Source organism: Nannospalax galili, unplaced genomic scaffold (genome assembly GCF_000622305.1).
Source record: "Nannospalax galili isolate Female #2095 unplaced genomic scaffold, S.galili_v1.0 scaffold23, whole genome shotgun sequence".
NCBI classification, from domain to species: Eukaryota; Metazoa; Chordata; class Mammalia; order Rodentia; family Spalacidae; genus Nannospalax; species Nannospalax galili.
Genome location: NW_008350771.1, coordinates 969,102 through 989,704, shown reverse-complemented (window position 1 = coordinate 989,704; position 20,603 = coordinate 969,102). Strand labels below are relative to the sequence as shown.

General features: G+C 39.0%; 1 protein-coding gene across 13 annotated transcripts in view; it reads left to right on the top strand.

Moving 5' to 3' along the window:
- The window catches only part of Epb41 (erythrocyte membrane protein band 4.1), a 197,194-nt gene that overhangs the window by 88,139 nt on the left and 88,452 nt on the right, over nt 1–20,603 (top strand). For 12 of the 13 annotated variants that reach the window (XM_029570851.1, XM_029570846.1, XM_029570840.1 and 9 more), the window contains 4 exons: nt 4,256–4,730; nt 8,247–8,456; nt 11,522–11,626; nt 17,462–17,504. In XM_029570851.1, the coding sequence (XP_029426711.1) occupies nt 4,256–4,730; nt 8,247–8,456; nt 11,522–11,626; nt 17,462–17,504 (833 nt within the window). Of the gene's footprint in view, nt 1–4,255; nt 4,731–8,246; nt 8,457–11,521; nt 11,627–17,461; nt 17,505–20,603 lie in introns of those variants that run through there. The other variant, XM_029570850.1, reaches the window with a different exon arrangement.

Sequence of the window (20,603 nt, the reverse complement as noted above, 5' to 3'; positions counted from 1 at the left end):
ATTTTTATTTTATGTGTATGCATGTATTGCCTGCATGTAGATAAGTGCACCCGGGTCATGCAATGCCCGCAGAGGACAGAACAGACTGTCAGATCCCCTGGAACTGGAGTTATGGACAGTTGTTAGCTGCCATGTGGGTGCTGGGATTCAAACCCCAGTCTTCTGCAAGAACATTCAGTGTTCTTAACCGATGAGCCATCTCTCTCCAGCCCCTTCTTAAAATATTTTTAATGTTTAAAAATAGGGTGTGGTGGTGTACACCTCAGGTGGAGCTCTGTGAGTTCAAGGTCAGGCTGGTCTACATAGTTCCAGGACAGCTGGGGCTACAGAGAGACCCTGTCTCAAAAAGAACTCCCCCCCAAAAAGAGTAGTGGGGCTGGAGAGATGGCTCAGTGGTTAAGAGCACTGATTGCTCTTGCAGAGGACCTGGGTTCAGCTCCCAGAACCCACATGGTGGCTAACAACCGTCTGTAACTCCAATTCTGGGGATCCAGTGCTCTCTTCTGTCCTCTGAGGGTGTTGCATAACACAGTCAGGCAAAACACTCATACACATAAAATAAAAATAAATAAATATGATTTTAAAAAAGAAACAAGTAAACCGGGTGTAGTGGCGCACGTCTTTAATTCCAGCACTTGGGAGGCAGACGCAGGTGGATCTCTGTGAGTTTGAGGCCAGCCTGGTCTACATAGTGAGTTCCAGGCCAGCTGGGGCTACAGGGAAACATCTCAAAAGTACAACAGGGCCGGGCGTGGTGGCACATGCCTTTAACCCCAGCACTTGGGAGGCAGAAGCAGGTGGGTCTCTGTGACTTCAAGGCCAGCCTGGTCTACATAGTGAGTTCTAGGACAGCTGGGGCTACAGGGAGACCCTGTCTCAAAAAGACCCCCCCCCAAAAAAAAACAACAAAAAAAGTAGATTCGAGTGAGAACCCTTAAAAAGACTTTTATTTTTTATCTTTTTTATTAATCTGCCTCCACTTATTTCAACACTGTTTATAGTGGGTTGTCATCTGCCAACAGTGTTGCCTTGGGCGAGTTGCTCCTTCCCATCCAGGTAATTAACCAGTCCTGATGCAGCCTAACATCCCAGATCAGATGAGATAGGGCATGTTCAGGATGCTTCTTGAATTTGAATTCCTCAATTATAAGATCAGATGATTTCTTTTCCTTTGCAGGGTTGTTGAAAGACTTGAGATAATACAGATAAGACCTCTAACAAGGGCCTGGAGCAGAAAACAGTGCCCCATACACATTCTTTTCTTTCACTTTTCACTGCTTTGTTCCATGTGTATGCAGTTATTCTAGGTTTAACTTTTATTTTATTAATTTATTTTTGGATTTTTTAATATATTTTATTATTTTTATTTTATGTGTATGAGTATATTGCCTGCATGTATGTGAGTGCACCCATGTCATGCAATGCTGTGGAGGTCAGAAGAGGGCTTCGGATTCCCTGGAACTGGAGTTAAGGAACTGGAGTTAAGGACAGTTCATAGCTACCATGTGGGTACTGGGAATCGAACCTGGGTCCTCTGCAAGAGCAGTCAGTGCTCTTAACTGCTGAGCCATCTTTCCATCCCATAAATTTTTTTTTTTAAGAAGCACAACATTTATTAAGGGGCTGGGGAGATGGCTCAGTCTGTAAAGTGCCAGCTGTCCCACAAGCATGAGGATCTGAGTTTGGATCCCCAGCACCCACGTAGGAAGCTGGGTACACTGGCACATGTCTGTAATCTCCAGTACTGGGGAGACAGATAGACAGATCTGTAGCACTCAGTGGCCAGTCAGTACAGCCAATTCAGTGAGCTCTGGGTTCAGTGAGAGACCTTGTCTGAAAAAAATAAAGTGGACGGGCTGGAGAGATGACTCAGTGATTAAGAACACTGGTTGTCTTACAGAAGACCTGGGTTCGAATCTCAGCACCCACATGGCAGCTAACAACTGTCTATAACTCCAGTCCCAGGGGATCTGACAGCCTCTCTTGACCTCTGCAAGCATTGCACGACACGGGTACACTTACCTACATGCAGGCAATACATGCATACACAAAAAATAAAAATAATAAATAAAATTTTTAAAAATGTAGAAGGTGACTGAGGGAACCACCCAAAGTTAACCTCTGACCTCTATGTATGCCTGCACACACATATACACACACCCACACATACATCACATGTACACACACACACTTTTATTAATACCTGTTATATTCTAGGTGCTGTTCTAGGCATTGGGTATATAGTGGTAAAAGAAGCCTCTCGCCTGGCGTGGTGGCGCACACCTTTAATCCCAGCACTCGGGAGGCAGAGGCAGGCAGATCTCTTTGAGTTCAAGGCCAGCCTGGTCTACATAGTGAGTTCCAGGCCAGCTGGGGCTACAGGGAGACCCTGTCTCAAAAAGACCAAGGGGAAAAAAAAATGTCTCTCAAGGGTTAGGAAAGATGACTCAGCAGTTAAGAGTACTTGCTGTTGAAGAGTACTTGAGTTCAGTTCCCAGCACTTACACTGGGTGGCTAACAACCACCTGGAACTCCATTTCCAGGAGATCTAACACCCTCTTCTGACCTCTGTGCACATGTGTGCATACACACAGACACAGAAATAAAAATAAAATAAATCTTAAAAAACATTCAAGGACTTTGTCCTCAGGGAAACATATTTTAGTTATGGAGAGAGGTATGGAAGAAGGACAAAACACAAATAAACCAGTAAACAAATTAGCAAGGTAATTACAGATCATAAGTGTAGTAGGGCTGGGGACTGTATTATCTGTGGGAATGAGGGCCACTGCTTTAGATGGAGTGTCTGGGGGGAACCACTCTAAGGAACATGACACATGAGCTGAGACAGTAATGATGAGACAAGCCTTTAGATAGCCAGGAAAGAACATCATGAGGTGAGCAGCAAGGGTTTGTGGAAAGAGCTAAATACAGTTCATTTATTCAGTCAATGTCCAAATTAAATGATTTAGTCTAAGTATGGAGGTGTGCTACAGTATGCATGCTGCTTTTTAAAAATATTTTTTATTATTTTTATTTTTTTGTATATGAGTGTACTGCCTGCATGTATGTAAATATACTCATGTCATGTAATGCCCATAGAGGTCAGAAGAGGGCGCCAGATTTCCTGGAACTAGAGGGAGTATGTTTGGTTGGTAGCTACCATGTGCGGTCTGGGAATTGAACCTGTGTCTGCAAGAGCAGCCAGTGCTCTTAACTGCTGAGCCATCTCTTCAGTCCCGCATGCTGTTTTTTGAGTCCTGTATAGGGAGTGCTTTTTGGTAGTTGTGAATCAGTGTCAGATCATAAGTCAACTTCATTGCTCAGTGTTTTAAAAGTCTCTATGTGTGTTGGTTATTCTTTAATAAATTAGGAGAGACAAAGCTTTTTGACTCTTGTTGTAAGGCTTGAGTAGTAATGCCAGAATTTTGACATAAAAAGGTTAGAAACCAAGTTTGAAATATGTGAGGTTTGTAGCCTGCCTTCTCCCCTAAAGCAAATCAATATTTGCTTTCTAAAATCCTCCTGTCTATGGCATTTCTGTTTTCTGTAGTGTAATGGTTTCACTTCCTACTTTAAAAATGCTGTTTCCAAAATTGTATTTCTCAGAAGAAAAATTGTTTCAGAGAGTTTAAAATGGGATATAATTTGGTATTTTGAAACCTAAGGATGTTTTGTTATGATTATTTTGACTGCATTCTTGCCTTTGCTATGGTCAACTCTGAGAGCAAATGATCAGAATTCTGCATTTGCTGTTCCTAGTGAAGTCTTTTCATCCTAAGAAATATGAGGAAGAAAGCCAAAAAGACTTGGGGAACTTTCTAGTTTAATCATCTCTTATGGTGTGAAGAACTTTGCAGAGAGTAATTCCTGCAAATCTTGCATCTTCAGATTGATACCCTGAAAGGACAGTATTCAAATAAGGTTCTGTTTTAGGAAGGATAAAGCTGTATTTGTTGTATAGAGTCCTGAGCACTGAATTTAATTATGGTGTATTTCATTAGATGGCCTCAGTGAATATTAAGTTAATCTTTCAATGTGCATATCTTTAGTGACTCAAGGCATTAATAATTTATTCAGGATATACAGGTAAAATATTTTTGTGCTTTAATGCAAGGTCTTATGTTCAATGGATTGGAGTTCTGTTTGTTGGTGATTAAATTTAAATATATTAGCCTTTTGGGATTTAAGGGGTTTGGGCTACAGCAATGTGTTTGCTTATGATAGTTCTCCCTTTTCATCTTCTTTTTAATAGAAACATCATGACAACAGAGAAGAGTTTAGTGGTTGAGGCTGAGAATTCTCAACACCAACAACAGAAGGAAGAAGGTGAGGGAGCCACAAACTCAGGCCAACAAGAAACTCAGTTGGAAGAGTCTTCCCAAGCGGCAGCTGAGGGAGATCATCAGTGTGAGCAGAAGCTGAAAGCATCCAATGGGGACACTCCAACACATGAAGACTTGACCAGGAACAAGGAACGGACGGCAGAAAGCAGAGGCCTGTCACGACTACTCTCCTCGTTTCTCAAAAGGCCCAGACCTCAGGTCTCTGAAGAAGAAGGCAAAGAAGTAGAGCCAGATAAAGAAAAAGGTGAAGGTCAGAAAGAGATATTATTTGGGACTGGTCTTGATGAAGAGATCATTTTAAAGGCCCCCATTGCAGCTCCTGAACCTGAGCTCAAAACAGACCCGTCCTTGGATCTTCACTCATTAAGCAGTGTAGAAACACAGGTAAGAACGTGTGACTGTGCTGCGGGGGTGGGGTGGGGTGGGAGATAATGAAGACAGATTACATACTTTTTTCAATGAAGAACATTTGGGTTTATATCTTATGAGCTGGTTGACTTAGGCTTTGATAATGACAAATAACACAAAGCTTCGGAGTTTCTGCTCTAAAGAAATTAATGTAGTTAGTGGCAACCTGACTTAAAAAAAACATATTCCATTAAGTCAAAGAAAAGAAAATGAAAGAAAAGTACCAAATGAATTTTTTCAGCCTGTATAGCATCTTGCTGTTATAATAGAACAAATTTGAGTTTTAATGAGAGCAAAAAATAAGTGAGGTGGTTTAGAGTTCATTTTCATAGAATTAGGAATGGAATAGTTATCAGTCAATGTGGTCCTTTTATGGAAATCTTCATTACAATCTGTGTGATATGTTCAAGCCATCCAAGGGTATATGTGATAGATTTGAGCTACGCCTGCCTTATTTTGGTTATCTTCTCCAACAAGAACATATTACTGCAGAATGCAAGATGTGGATAAGAAAGTCTAACGTTATCGCTTGTGTAATATTTAAAAATTTTATTACATTTGTTTGTGTGTGTGTGTGTGTGTGTGTGTGTGTGTATACATGTGTACCATGGTGTACTTGTGGAGATCAAAGGACAACTTGTGGGACTCTGTTCTCTCTTTCTACCATGTAGGGCCCAGGGATGGAACTCAAGTATGAGGCCTGGTAGCAGGTGTCTTTTCCTGCTGAGCCAACTTGCCAGCCCCTTCTGTGATATTCATTCATATAGGGCCTTCACTTTCCTTAACTTGTATAGTTAAACATGAGTTGTTCTTTTGCCTAAAAAAAGTGAAAATACTAGTATTGTAACTCGAACTGTTTTCTAAGAATCTTTTTTGATTTCAGCCTTACTTTTTGCAAAATAAGAGTTATTTTCAAAATCTTATTGCTGAAGTATGTGAACAGTAATCCGGATTGTTAAAGTAAAGTTCTGTGTGTGTTTCTATGAAAGGTCTAAAGGGCTATATAGTTTTATTAGACTTTTGTAAAAATATTACATGTATTTCTAGAAATATTGCTTGTATATTCAGAGTGTCAAGGGCAAACTTTAGGAAGAAGTCATAATCACGTACTTGCTGTTAGTGAAATAATATTGAAAACAATATTCAGGGCCAGGGAGATGGCTCACTGGGTAAAAATGCTTGCTTTTCAAGCCTGGCAACCTGAATTCAGATCCCTAGAACCCACATACAAAGCTGGGTGTGGTAACATGAGTCTAATCCCAGAATTCCTACATCAAGATGAGAGGTGGAGATAGGAGAATCACCCAGAAGCTTAGAGCCAGGGCCAGTTAGCCTAGAGTGCACAGTGCAGGAACAAGAGAGATCCTGCCTCAGATGAGGTACAAGTTGAGAACTGACTCCTGAAAGTTGCCCTCTGACTTCCACATGTATGCTATGGCACATATGCACCTGCTCTTACACATACAAGAAAGCAAACAAGGGGCTGGAGAGATGGCTCAGCCGTTAAGAACACTGGCTGTTCTTGCAGAAGACCTAGGTTTGAATCCCAGCACCCACATGGCATAATTCCAGTTCCAGGGGATCCGACAACCTCTTCTGTCCTCCATGGGCATTGCACCACACAGGTGCACTTACCTACATGCAGGCAATACACACATACACATAAAAATAATAAATAAAATTAAAAAAGAAAACAAACAAGATTCATCCCTATATAGTATAATAGTTATTAATGCAAGCTATGGAATCAAACTATGGCACATAAGTTACAGAGAAGGGATAGGTCCTTATGCTTACAAGGCAAGCACTTTACTGATTGAACCATCTCCCCAGCTTCATCTACAAGTTTTAAAATGTTTATTTATTCATTCATTAAGCAAATACTTACTGAAAACCTACTGTGTAAAACAGGATCTAGGGTAGATAGACTTTCATAAGTTAAAAACTATAAAAATAGCTCAAACAGTAAAGCTTTTGCAAGCCTGATGACCTGAGTTCTGTCCCTGGAACCCATGTAAAAGGAGAAGGAGCAACAGATGGTACTGCTGTAAGAAATACTCCAGTGGGATAGGACAGATATGAAGGCCTCCCTGAGGTTGTGTATGTGATGGTTATGAAGGATGAGGATAGGCCTTTAGATCACCTCCTGAATCTAATGCAGCAGCCAAATCATTAAATCTTTTTTCCTAGATGTCAACCATGTATTATTTTGTAAGAAAAGAATTAGCAGAATTTAAAAACTCTCAAGAAAATGTATTGCTTTGAAAGCAAGGAAATTGTCCAGTGTGGTTTATAATCCCAGCACTCAGCAAACTAAAGCAGGAGAGCTACAAATTCCAAGCTAGCCAGTCCCTGTCTTTAAAAAAAAAATCAGTAAGAAAATGTGTGGTGGGCTAGAGAGGTTGCTCAGTGGTTAAGAGCAGGCTGTTCTTGTAGAAGACCCGCGTTCAAATCCTAGGACCCACATGGTAGCTAACAATCATCCGTAACTCCAGTTCCAAGGAATCCAGTGCCCTCTTCTGTCCTCCATGGACACTGCACAACACTGGCGTACTTACACACATGCAGGCACAACACTTTTACACATAAAATTAAAAATAAATAAAGATTTAGAAAAAGAAAATGTGTGGCAAAATATTCTCCTGTGTCCCTGTATTACTTTAGAATGACTTAGTGATTGTTCTAGGAGGCCCAGATTTCAGTCTTTCCCTCCCTTCTTTGAATCTTGTTTGGGTGTAGCAATGATAGAAAGGGGTTAATTTGGTAGTTAAAGTTTTTAGCCTACTACCTATATTTACTTAGTACAAATTCATGGGTCCCAAGAACTTCTTTTAGCTGTTTATAAATTTTAAAGTCTGTGGCAGGTCTGATGACACATAACTTTAACCCCAGCACTTGGGGTTAAAGATCGCCAGCAGAGGCAGGCGGATCTCTGTGAGATTGAGGTCAGCCTAGTCTACATAGTGAGTTCCAGGCCAGCTGGGGTTACAGGGAGACCCTGTCTCAAAAAAAAAAAAAAAACAAAAAAAAAAAAAAAAACAGCAAACAAAATGAAAGTGTGACAAATCATATTTTATTTTGCAGTTCGCCAGTCTACCTTGCTAAAATTGAGGATCAATGGGATAGAGCCAGCAAAGTTTTGATGAGCTTCAGTAGTATCATATAATGATAACATTATATGTTAGGGAAAATATATTACATATGCCGAGAATAATAGGTTGGCGTCCCATAATTTACTTGAAGCCTTTACTTACTGATTTGATGGGATTCTACCTGAAAAAAAAAAAAAGAATAGTAAAATCTATAGATCTTTAGGGAAATCATAATACCTTTTATAGAAAAATAATTTTTTAATATTAATGCCACTTATTTTTGTTTTTCTTCTGTTAGCAGTTTTATTGATCAGAGTACTTATTATGTATAGATAATGCACATATAGCTTATTTTGTGAAATATCTTTATTACTGACTTGGTGATATGGTGAATATACAGCCAGCTCAGGAAGAACACAGAGAAGATCTAGGTTCTGAAACTAAGGAAGGAGAAGGAATTGAAGAGTGCTCTAAAACAGAAGTAAAAGAAGATCCCGAATCAAAAGCAGACAGAGAATTAGAAGCCTCCGAGAAACCAGTCAGAAGACACAGAAACATGCACTGCAAGGTCTCTTTGTTGGATGACACAGTTTATGAATGTGTTGTGGAGGTGAGTGCATTTTAATTTCCAGAGTCAGAGCTCTTGTAGTTGCCTTATGTGTAGTTGCCCAAGATAATACCCACACTAAGGACTGATTCTATGGATGGCAGTGTTAATATGACTTTCTTAGAGATGAAGTGATAGGAAGAATGAGAATGAGTCTTGTTTTTTTTCTCCATTGTTTTTGTTTGCTAGAATCTTGTGACTTAAGCACTTTATAATAAAGTAATTGTGTTTCAAAAAGGATAACTTTATAGCCGGGCATGATGGCTCACACCTTTAATCCCAGCATTCAGGAGTCAGAGGCAGACAGATTTCTCTGAGATCAATGTCAGCCTGGTCTATATATCAAGTTCCAGGCCAGCTGTGGCTACAGGGAGATCCTGTCTCAAAAAACAAAGAAAAAACAAAAAATTTTAAAAAAAGAGAAAAAATTATTATTTATGGAGCACCATTCTATGACTACCTTTCCCAAGATAGACAGAATTTCAGATACTAGCTCCAGGAGTCCCTATAATTATGTTTGAAGAAAAAATTACTGGGCTGGGGAGCTGGCTTTGTGGGTAAAATCACTTTTCATGCAAGCGTGAGGTCTTAAGTTTGAATCCGCAGAACCCACATAAAGGTGGGCACAGTAGCATTTGTAATCCCAGTGCTCCTACAGTGAGGTGGGGAAGAGAAAATAGAATCCATCCAAGGCTGTGGCCAGATAGCCTGGTGCAGGCAGTGGCAGAACAAGAGACCCTGTTTCAAATAAGGTTAGAAGGCCAGGATTGACACCCAAGGTTGTCCTCTGACCTCCACAGACATACCATGGTACTCACATGCACATATAGCATACACACGCATGTCCCCAACAGAGATAAAATAAATAATTTAAAAAGAAGTTACTGTCTATAGCTTTACTGTCCCCCCTAGATCTAAGCCTTTTAATCATGAGTTTATCTAATGTGTCTTTAGTTCTATGAGATAGAATATAGAAATGCAAATCAAATAATACCATTTCTTAAAATTCTCTAATAGTTTACGAAAGAATCAGTAATTGAATCAGGATTGAATAAAAATGTCAGTTTTTATAGCTTTTTTCTGTTCATTTAGGATGAATTAAGACATCTATTAACTGTGTTTTTTAAACTAGAATAATAGCTGTCAATTATAATATGGTTGATAAATGAACAATTATTTTAAGGGCTAATAGCTTTTATTGATAGCACCTGTAATTCACATATGCTTGACTTTTATTATTGAATTGAATTTTGTGCAAATACAAATATTATCTACCCATAAATATTCTAAAATATTATGATATATATAATTCTATTTTTTTTTTATTTTGTAGGTTTTTTTTGCAGGGGGCGATAGGGTCTTATAGAGCCCAAGCTGGTCTTGAGCTTGTTATGTAGCCTAAATGACTTTGACTCTTCATTCTCCTGCTTCCATCTCTCAAGTACTAGGATTGTAGGCATGTGCCACTATCCTGATTTGAATATTTTATTTGTGCGGCAAAGTATATGACGATTTGTTTTAAGATGGATAAGTGAAGATTATAAACAACGTTTTTATAGTTCAGGTCAGGATTTTTCTTTAAATGAGCTTTAGTGATAAACCTTTTAATTTTTAGAACTCCTGGATTTTGGAATTATAAAGGGTTAGGGACCTGTATATGAAATCCCAAACCATCGTCCCTCAGAGTGAAAACAAAGAAGAAGTAAAAAAAAAAAAAAAAAAAAATGATGTAATATAAATGAGTTAACACTGAATGAACAATTATGTAAATTACTAATGGTAGTATAAAATAACTCATTAAGAGGAGGAGGTGTCATATATATGTACTGAAAAGATCCGTGTGGCTAGTAAAGAGCATATTCCTAACATGTATAAGCCCTGACTTCAATCTCTAGAACTGGGCGGGGGGGATATTTGTAATTTTTGGAGTATTTATGTATATATTTCTCAGAAGGCATTAACATGTTTCTTTTTTCTTTCTTTTTTTTCAGTAAACAGGTATAAAAGTTTTTATTTTACAGATGAGCACACTCTTGTTAATCAAAATGGCTCACTTGTTTAGCTGGTAAATAAAGGAGCTAGAATTTTTTTTTTTCAGGTGATCATGGTGACTGACAGTGGCCTATAACATGCTTCAGGAAATATTGCACCCCCCAAAAAAAATGGAGAGAGGAGAGCAAGAAAGTGAGAGAGTGAGAGCAAGAGTGAGAGCAAGAGAAAGATTAGAGCATTCTTCTCTGCAAATGAGAGTTTAAATACTTATATTTGGAAGTAGTTTGACTTTCTAGGTTAAAGAAAATGACTTTTAACATTACTGAAAAACTGCTCTAATAGGTAGTATATGTAGACTATTTCCTATTTTCCTATTTCCTATTTTTCTAAAAGGTATTGCAGGGTGTTGGAGTTGAGCTCATTCTCTTCGCTGTTTATTTTGAACAGGATTTCCAAAGGTACAGTTGCCATGTATTTTGACAACTTGATTCAGTAATTCAGGTGATCATGGTGACTGACAGTGGCCTATAACATGCTTCAGGAAATATTGCACCCCCCCAAAAAAAATGGAGAGAGGAGAGCAAGAAAGTGAGAGAGTGAGAGCAAGAGTGAGAGCAAGAGAAAGACAGAGACAGAGAGAGAATGAATATGAATGTGAATGTGATGCTTAATTGGATTGGTGGTACATGCCTATAGTCCTAGCACTTAAGAGCCTCAGGCAGGAAGATCATGATTTTGAGGCTAACCTGGGCTACATAATGAAACCCTGGGTTATGAGTATGTTATGTTTTGGATGGAGGTATAGAGATAGAGGAAAGGCTGGATTTTACTTTGCATTCTATTTCCAAAGTACTATAATATATTGTATCTCTATACCAGCAAATTGAGGAATAGGATTTTTTATATATTATATTCTTTTACTTAGATTGTGTAGGCATCTGAAAATTTCCTAGTTAGCAAAGGTGCAAAAGGAAATTGAAAAGTAACTTTAAAAAAATGGTGATAAATACAAAAATAAGAGGAAACCTTAACTCAAATATGTAACCTTAACTCAAATATGTAAAATATGTTTGCAGAAACATGCGAAGGGACAAGACTTGCTTAAACGAGTGTGTGAGCACCTCAATCTCCTGGAAGAAGACTACTTTGGTTTAGCTATTTGGGATAGCGCAAGCTCTAAGGTAAGGAGACTGAGTGCAATATAAGAAACTAACAAAAAGTTATTTTAATTCTCATGTTGTTAAGAGGATTTATGCCTACCTCTCTTAAGACAGGAGGCCACTTTAGTCTGTTCTTATTTCTCAGATTTTCTTATCATTTCCCTTCTAGAATTTACTTTAAAAATATATTTTATTTATGGGCTGGGCGTAGTGGTACACGCCTTTAATCCCAGCACTTGGGAGGCAAAGGCAGGTAGATCTTTGTGAGTTCGAGGCCAGCCTGGTCTACATAGTGAGTTCCAGGACAGCTGGGGCTACAAGGAGACCCTGTCTCAAAAAAGACAAAATATATATATACATATATATATATTTTTTAATTTATTATTTTTATTTTGTATGTATGAGTGTTTTGCCTGCATGTTGTAAGTGCACCACATGTGTGCAATGCCCACAGAGGCCAGAAGAGGGTGTCAGATTCCCTGGAACTGGAGTTACAGATGGTTGTTATCCAACATGTGGGTACTGGAAATTGAACTCAGGTCCTCTGTAAAAACAGCTCACTTCTTAACAACTGAGCCATCTCTTCAGCCCCGTTTTGTTTTTGTTTTTGTTTTGAATGAGTGTTTCACCTGCATGTATATAAATCTACTGTCCACAGGGGCCAGAACAGGGTGTCAGATCCCTGGGAACTGAAGTTACAGGCAGTTGTTAGCCACCACATGGGTGCTGGAAATCGAACCTGGGTCCTCTGGAAGAACAGCAAGTGTTCTTAATCATTGAGTCATCTCTCCAGCCCCCTCTAAAATTTACTTCTAAAAATTAATTTAATGAGGAGGAACCAATAGAGGGATGCTTTTAAAAGCTTTTGTAAAGAAATCCCAATGGACTCTGATATGAACATTTGAAATTTGCCCTGTTCTGACTTTTTTCTGGTTCCCTGTCTAGAACTTGTAATGCTAACTACTCTTGCCTTTACTTCTCCTTCACATCCCTATTCACCAGCCAAGGACTACTTATGCAGAATTTGAGTCTTTTAGATAGACCCACTGAAGGGGTACCCCCAATTGCCTCACCCTGCATCCCTGTTCAGCGTGGACTGCATCTGATTCCCTATTGGCAATTTGGGTAACCTCTTCAGAGGTTGGTGTGATAAGAATAGGAGGTAGGAATTGGTGAGGCAGTTAGGGCAAAAAAGACCCCAAAGAAAAGTAGCCAGTTTCTTGGCTAAAAGTCAAAATGTCCTTGGGCCTCTTAGCAACATACTCTGTTCCAAAGCCAAAAATGTCAAAAGTGTTTAGGAGCTCTTATCTAATCCCTAAAAGATTTAGGGTCACCTCTTTAGAAGGGGGACTATTAGAGTAGCAGAAAGCCCCACTAAAAAAGGAAGGAAGGAAGGAAGGAAGGAAGGAAAAAGAAAGAGAGAGAAAAAAAGAAAGGAAAAAAAAAGAAAGAAAGAAGACATGAAATTCTCAGAAAAAAGTGCTGGGGAGATATGGGAGGTGTTGGAGAGGAGGGAGTGGGCGTGGATTTGATCAAAACAGCTTATATGCATGTATGAAATTCTCAATAAAGTTTTTTTAAAAGTTAAAAAAAATTAAAAGCCGGGCATGGTGGCATACACATTTAATCCCAGCACTTGGGAGGTAGAGGCAGGTGGATCATTGTGAGTTCAAGGCCAGCCTGGTCTACATAGCTGGGGCTACAGGAAGACCCTGTCTCAAAAAGACAAAAAAAAATAATTACTATGCTTATTCCTCCAATTTTAAATAATAAAAAATTGAAGTTCAGAAAGATTAACTCATAAAAGGTTATACAGCTAATGGGTAGTAGAAAGGTTAAGCCAGGATTGAAATTCAATACTGATTTCAGAGGCTGCACCTTTACCCATTATACTCTGTGGGACCACAGGTTTTGTTCTCAGTTACAATCTCTTGTGTGTAGCCATGCTTCCTATAATTCACGCCAACCTTTTATTTTAAATCCTTCAGTGTCTCCTACTTGCCTAGAACTTGATGAAGCCCAGATTTCTTGGCATGGAATGCTGTCTCCCACAACCTGGTTCTTACTGTTCTTTGCAGTTGTACCTTTCTCCTCCGTAATGACCTCTGTGTTCACGTTGTGCTGTTCAGATGTATCATGTTTTCTTTTATGCTTTTGCACCTATCTAATTACTTTCTTTTCTTCTTTGCCTGACCCTTAGATTTCAAAACTCAACTTAGATTCCCCAGATACCATGGATAAATAGTTCCTAAAATTCTTTCAGATCCATATTGTTCTCAGAGTACTGTGAGCTTTATCGCAGTGGTAGTCACCCCCAGGACTAGCAAATTGTTTGTTTACCTCTCATCTCTCTCATTACAGTGACTGTTCCTTAAAGATGTGTTACTTTTTTGTCCTCTTTTAATAACCACAGTGCCAGCCACATTCAATCATTCCTCAAACATTTGTTGGCTAAATATAATACCCAGAATTGAAAATTTTAAATTGAGCATAGAAGTATACTTTTTATACATTTTTGTTTTATTAGCTCTAGAAAGCTTATCTGTTTTTAACCTTGATCTTTGGTCTTGTTCAAGAAATAGTCATTTGCATTTATTTATTTATTTATTTATTTATTTAATTTATTTATTTTTGTATGTATGTGTGGGTGGGGGGTAGTGCCTGTCATGGCATGTGGAGGTCAGAAGAAAACGCTCTCCTTCCACCATGTGTTCAGGGATTGAATACAAGTTGTCAGGCTTGGCAGGAAACCTTTTTACCTGCTGATCCATCTCACTGGCCCAAGCAATAATTGGTTCTGTATGATAGTATAGATGTTGAAGTTGCATTGTGATTGACACAAACCTGGATTTACTTTTTAGTGTCGAATTGGTGGAAATTTTAACCACAGATCATAGAACCGTCCATGGAATCTCTGGAAGGAATTTGGAAGCTTCAGGTTTCCCAGAGAGATTCTCTTAAAATAATGGAAAATATGGAGTTCTCCACTATGGTAGCAGATATTCACCCCAAATCTTTAAAAAAGAAGACTAGTTTCCTTTTATATTTTCCCACAATTAACATGGAAGATTAAGAAATATTTATTAACAAATACCATTTAATGTAAAATTGTTCTATAGTATAAAAATTAAGCACTAGACTGTGGAGACAGCCCAGTAGGTAAAGTGCTTGTTGTACCAGCATGAGGACTGGGGTTTGATCTTCAGCACCCTAGGGGTGGACATTTGTAATCCCAGCACCCAAGGACAGGAAGATCAGGATCCCTAGAGCTTGCTGGAAGTAATTTTTAGTAAGCATTTTGCATTGCAATATAAACCAAAGTTTTACAGAAGTTTCACAAGACTTATCAGTTGACATTTAAAATTTTTTTCCTTGCCTTTGGACCTATAGAACATAAAGTTCCTTAGTCTGAATGAGAGACAAAGGGGAAAAAAGCACCCAGATAATTTCTTTGTGACAGGGCTTAGTGTTTGTGTGTGTGCCAGGAGAGCAATGTCAGAGGTTTTCCTCAATTACGCTGTCTCTGGTTTTTTGAGGCAATGACTCTCAATGAGCTTGGAGCTCACTGATTTGGCTAGACTGGCTGATCAGCAAGCTCTAGGGATCCTGATCTGCCTGTCTCTGTACCTTGGGTGCTGGGATTATAAATGGCCACCCCTAGGGTGCTGAAGATCAAACCCTGGTCCTCATGCTTGTACAACAACCACTTTACCTACTGAGCTGTCTCCACAGTCTAGTGCTTAATTTTTATGCTATAGAACAATTTTACATTAAATGGTATTTATTAATAAATATTTCTTAATCTTCCATGTTAATTGTGGGAGAATATAAAAGGAAACTAGTCTTTTTAAAAGATTTATTATTATTATTATTTTATGTGTATAAGTGTATTGCTTGCATGTGTGTAAGTGCACCCATGTTGTGCAATGCCTGCGGAGGTCAAAAGAGGATGTCACATCCCCTGGACTGGAGTTAAGATGCTTGTTAACTGCCATGTGGGTGTTAGGAATTGAACCCAGGTCCTCTACAAGAGCAGTCAGTGCTCTTAACTACTGAGCCAACTCTCTAGCCCCTATTTTATTATTTTTAATGATGTGTGTGTGTGTGTGTGTGTGTGTGTGTGTGTGTGTGTGTGCGTGTCAGTATGTGCATATGAATGCAGGTGCCTGTGGAGGCCAGAGGGCCATCAGATCATCTGGAACATGCTGGTCAGCCAGATGGTTATAGGCAGTTGTCAGCTGTTCAATCTGTGTGTTGGGAACCAACTCTAGTCCTCTGAGGAACAATATGTGCTTTTAACAGCTGAGCCATCTTTCCAGCCCTGGTCCACTCTTGTACTTATTGTCTGTGGTGGCGACTTTCTAATAACAAAGTAGTCTAGAACCAAATGTGAAATTGCGGTGTCCAAGCCTGTACCTTTGGTGGGGCATATGTTTGGTCATCTTGTGCTCTTGTCCTTGTCAGTAGAATATAAGAAAAGGCCATCATACTTCTTTTTTCTGGATACCACTAAAACTCAATTTTAAATCTTTTGAATGAGGGATAGAAAAGAGTTAGGTAGAAATTAGAATACATTTCCAGGAAAATTTTGTTAATGTTATAATTCTTGTATGTTCACTTTGTTATTTCACCAATCTATATATTTATGCTATATCGTGTGTGTGTGTGTGTGTGTGTGTGTGTGTGTGTTGGGGATTAAGCCCAGAGCCTTGTACATGCATGCATTTATTCTACCAATGAGCTTCACCTCAAGTCAATGTGCTTTTCTGTATGTGTATTAGAGTCAATTTTTTTTTTTTTTTTTGAGACAGGCTCTCACTGTGTATCCCTAGCTGACCTGGAATTCACTATTATAGATCAGGCTGGCTTCAAACCCACAGATACCTACCTGATTCTACCTTTTGAATGCTGTAATTAAAGGTGTGTGCTACTATGTCCAGTAAATATATCTTTAAAAATGCTAGAAATTAGCCGGGCATAGTGGCACACGCCTTTAATCCCAGCACTTGGGAGGCAGAGGCAGGTGGATCTTTGTGAGTTCGAGGCCAGCCTGGTCTACATAGTGAGTTGCAGGACAGCTGGGGCTACAGGGAGACCCTGTCTCAAAAAGAAAAAAGAAAAAAAAAGGCTAGAAATTTAGCAAATTTTGTCTTTAAATACTTCTCATAGAGGCCTGTGAAAGATGTTGATAGCAAAGCTTTTTTCAACTGCTGTTATAGAACGGGGGACATTACAGGTTGAGGAGCCCTGTCCTGCTAATGTATAGACTCTTGAGTAGAGTGGAAGAACACTGAAAGGAAAGATCAGAGTGAACAAGAGGAATAAAATATTTATTCAGTAAACATTAACTAGGCATGAACCATGCACCAGATGCAATACTTGCTTAGAAAATTTGAACAAGACCAACAGTTGGAGAGAAAAATAAGATTTGGATGATGTTAATTAATCCTGGTTCTAGATCTTTACTAGTCTTTAATAATATAAATAGCATAGGCTTATTTTATATTTGTTCTTTATAAAGTGGTTTATATATTAACTTTTAAAACATTAACAATGCTGTAAGATGGGTACCCACACAAAGATCTCATTTTAGAGATGAAGGAACTGAGGTACAGAGATCCTAAAGTTACTCAGGCAGGATGTAGTGGGGTTTGGATTCAAGCTCAATTTCTGGCTCCCTGTTTCTCTGCTGAAAAACCACTATGCTTACTTAGTAAAATGAATGCAGAGGCCGCCAGGGGAAAATGTAGGTTAATCTGGAGGCACTTTTCCAAGATAGCCAGTGATCCTGCTTCCAGCAGTCTGTTGTTTATGTGCTCTGGAGCTCTCTATGAATGCCTTTTCTTCTTTTTGCAGACATGGCTGGATTCTGCCAAAGAAATAAAAAAACAGGTTCGAGGTAAGTGGATATAGCCCTTTTTATAGTTCTTTCTTTTTCTTAGTAGGTCAGAGGATTTCCAACCACTTTTGGCTGTGCGTCAGTCACTTTAGAATACTGACTGTTGCAGATTGCTTTGAAATTGAGATAAAGCTTTTCCCTGGAAGGAGGAGATTCCATAGTAGAAGAATACAGTAGAGGTCCATACTGTTGAGATGTAGGTCAGATCTTCATTTTTTTTTTTTTAAACTAGGCAAAATTGGGAAAGATAGGAATAGGTGAGATAGCAGAAGGTGGGAAAGAATAAGAAAGAAAAGAAAACAGAAATGAGAGTCAGTTCTTAAAAAGACAGAGCTGGAAACTATAGTAACCACCAGCCACAGTTTGCTGTTGGATCCTGTTCCTTTTAAAACTCTAGACTATTGTGCTCTTTTTTTCTTTTCTTTTCCTTCCTTTTTAGAGCTAGGGATTGAACTCCAGGCCTTACCCATGCCAAGCATAGACTCTGTCACTGAGCCACTATGTTCTAACTGTGTTCTAGCTTTCTCCATGCTTTCTCTATATAGCTGCTCCTTCCTATCCCATTTCACTTTCTGCAATTTCATCTAACTCTAGTCTGAAAAGTATTAAATGGAAAGTCAGAATGAACATTCTCTCTGAGTTACATACTTTACTGAGTGGTAGATGATACCTTATGTGGTCCTGCTCCATCATGTCTGTGCCACAAGTCACCTCAATGTCTAGCACATCTGTACTGTGCATTCTACATGCACATTAGTCACTTAATAGCTATCAGGTTATCGGTTAGACTGCCACGTTTTGGCAGTGGTTGTGTTCAAGTGAGCCTTCTTTTACTTCCTAGTGGCCACAGAGTGCAAGGGTAGTGATGTTGGCAATTTGGTTAGGTCAGAGGGTTATAAATTGTGTCCTTTAAGTAGAAAGGTTAGTTCTCCACTTTATGACAGATAGGTATATATAGAGGGAAGTATTTATAGGGTTCAGTACTTTTCAAGATTCAGCTATTCACTGGGGGACTGGGAACACATCCCCTGAGAATAAGGGACGATTGTTGGATTTCTCGTCATCCTTTTCGCAATCCTCTTCCAAAAGAAAACAAATGAAGGAAGAATTGCTTGCCAGTGGCTGAGTGACAGTGTGGCTCCCTCTAGAATGAGCCTATCTTACCGCTGCATATCTGCTCAGACTGCTGTTCTGGGGTGAAAAAAGTATAGATGAATATTTTTCAACCCCAGATCCAACTGGCTAGGTAAGGTGATTTGTCTTAAGTCCAGCTAGCTATTTTTTAAGTTTATTTTTGATGAAACTTCCAGGAAATATAGTAGTTGTTATTCATCATGATTAATAAATAAATTTTAATTCTATCACACAGAAATTTTCACTTATTTCCTTTTTTAAAAAATATTTTATTTATAGCCGGGCGTGGTGGCACATGCCTTTAATCCCAGCACTCGGGAGGCAGAGGCAGGTGGATCTTTCTCAAGGCCAGCCTGGTCTATATAGTGAGTTCCAGGACAGCTGGGGCTACAGGGAGACCCTGTCTCAAAAAGACCAAAAAAATTTTTTTTCTTTATTATTTTTATTTTATGTGTATGAGTGTATTGCCTGCATGTATGTGAATACACCTGTGTCGTGCAGTGCCACGGAGGTCAGAAGAGGGCTTTATTCCCCTGGTTATGGACTGTTGTTAGCCACCATGTGGTTGCTGGGAATCGAATCCAGGTCCTCTGCAAGAGCAGTCAGTGCTCTTAACTGCTGAGCCATCTCTCCAGCCCCCACTTATTTCTTTTTTTAAAAAAATTTATTATTTTTATTTCATGAAAATATTGGTTTTTTTTTTAAGTTTTATTGTGTATGTGCATGTGTGCATGTTTCCAGAGGATGGCTTTGTGGAGTCAGTCTCTCTTTCCCCCTTTATGTGGGTCCCAGGGTCAAACTCAGGTTTCCAGGCTTGTGCAGCAAGTACCTTTACTTGCTGAGTCATCTTGTTAGCCCTACATGAAAATTTTAAGCATCATTAAATCTGATCACTTAAACTGGCATAATCTGAAAGATATTTCTAGACATACAAATTTTTCAAAAATGTTCTTGGGAGTGGAGGCACATGTCTGAAATCCTGCCACTTGGGAGGTAAAGGCAGGAGGATCAGGAGCTCAAGGCCATCCTGCAGTTGGGCTGCTTGAGGCCCTGTCTCAAAACAAATAGCAATTATGCTATGCATCGTTTTTAAATCTTATTTTTTAAATAAATGACATCACTATGCAGAATAAAGTTAAAAGGTTAAACAAATATAGTATAAGGTGAATTTTTCTACCCTTACCTTAGTTATGAGGTTTCCTTTCCTGGAGGCAACCGTGGTAACCAGTTTCTTGTGTTACTTTTAGTGATGTCTGAGTGTATGTAAACACACACCTATGGGTGTGTCTCTCTAAATATGCAACTATGTTTCTTATGTAACATATTCTCCATATCCTCTATCTATATGTCTCATTAACTTTTTAAAAAATGATTATATAGCCGGGCATGGTGGCGCATGCCTGTAGTCCCAGCACTTGGGAGGCAGAAGCAGGCGGATCTCTGTGGTTCAAGGCCAGCCTGGTCTATATAGTGAGTTCCAGGACAGCTGGGGCTACAGGGAGACCCTGCCTCAAAAAGACAAAAAAAAAAAGATTATATAGATTATATATAAGTAATCTTATTGTTCCGCATTTTGGATTAATGTCAAGAGTTACTATTACAGTCACATTTGCATTGGTGAATATATCTCTGTGCACTTGTTAAGTGCCTATAGATAAAATTTTTTGGTGTGTGTATATGTGAGTGATTATGTGTGCAAATGCATGTGTTGTGCCCCTGTGCATAGAGGACAGACAACAACCTTACATGTTGTTCCTCAGATACTGTCCACCTTGTTTTTTGAAACAGGGTCTCTCATTGACCTGATGCTCACTCTGTGAACAGTTTGTTGGCCAGTGATCCCTGGGATCCAACTGTCTCCACTTCCCCAGCATTGGGATTACAAAAGTGTGTAACCATGCCTGGCTTTTTTTTTTTTTTTTTTTTTTTTTTTTTTTTTGGATAGGGGTTCCCTTTGTCCCCACC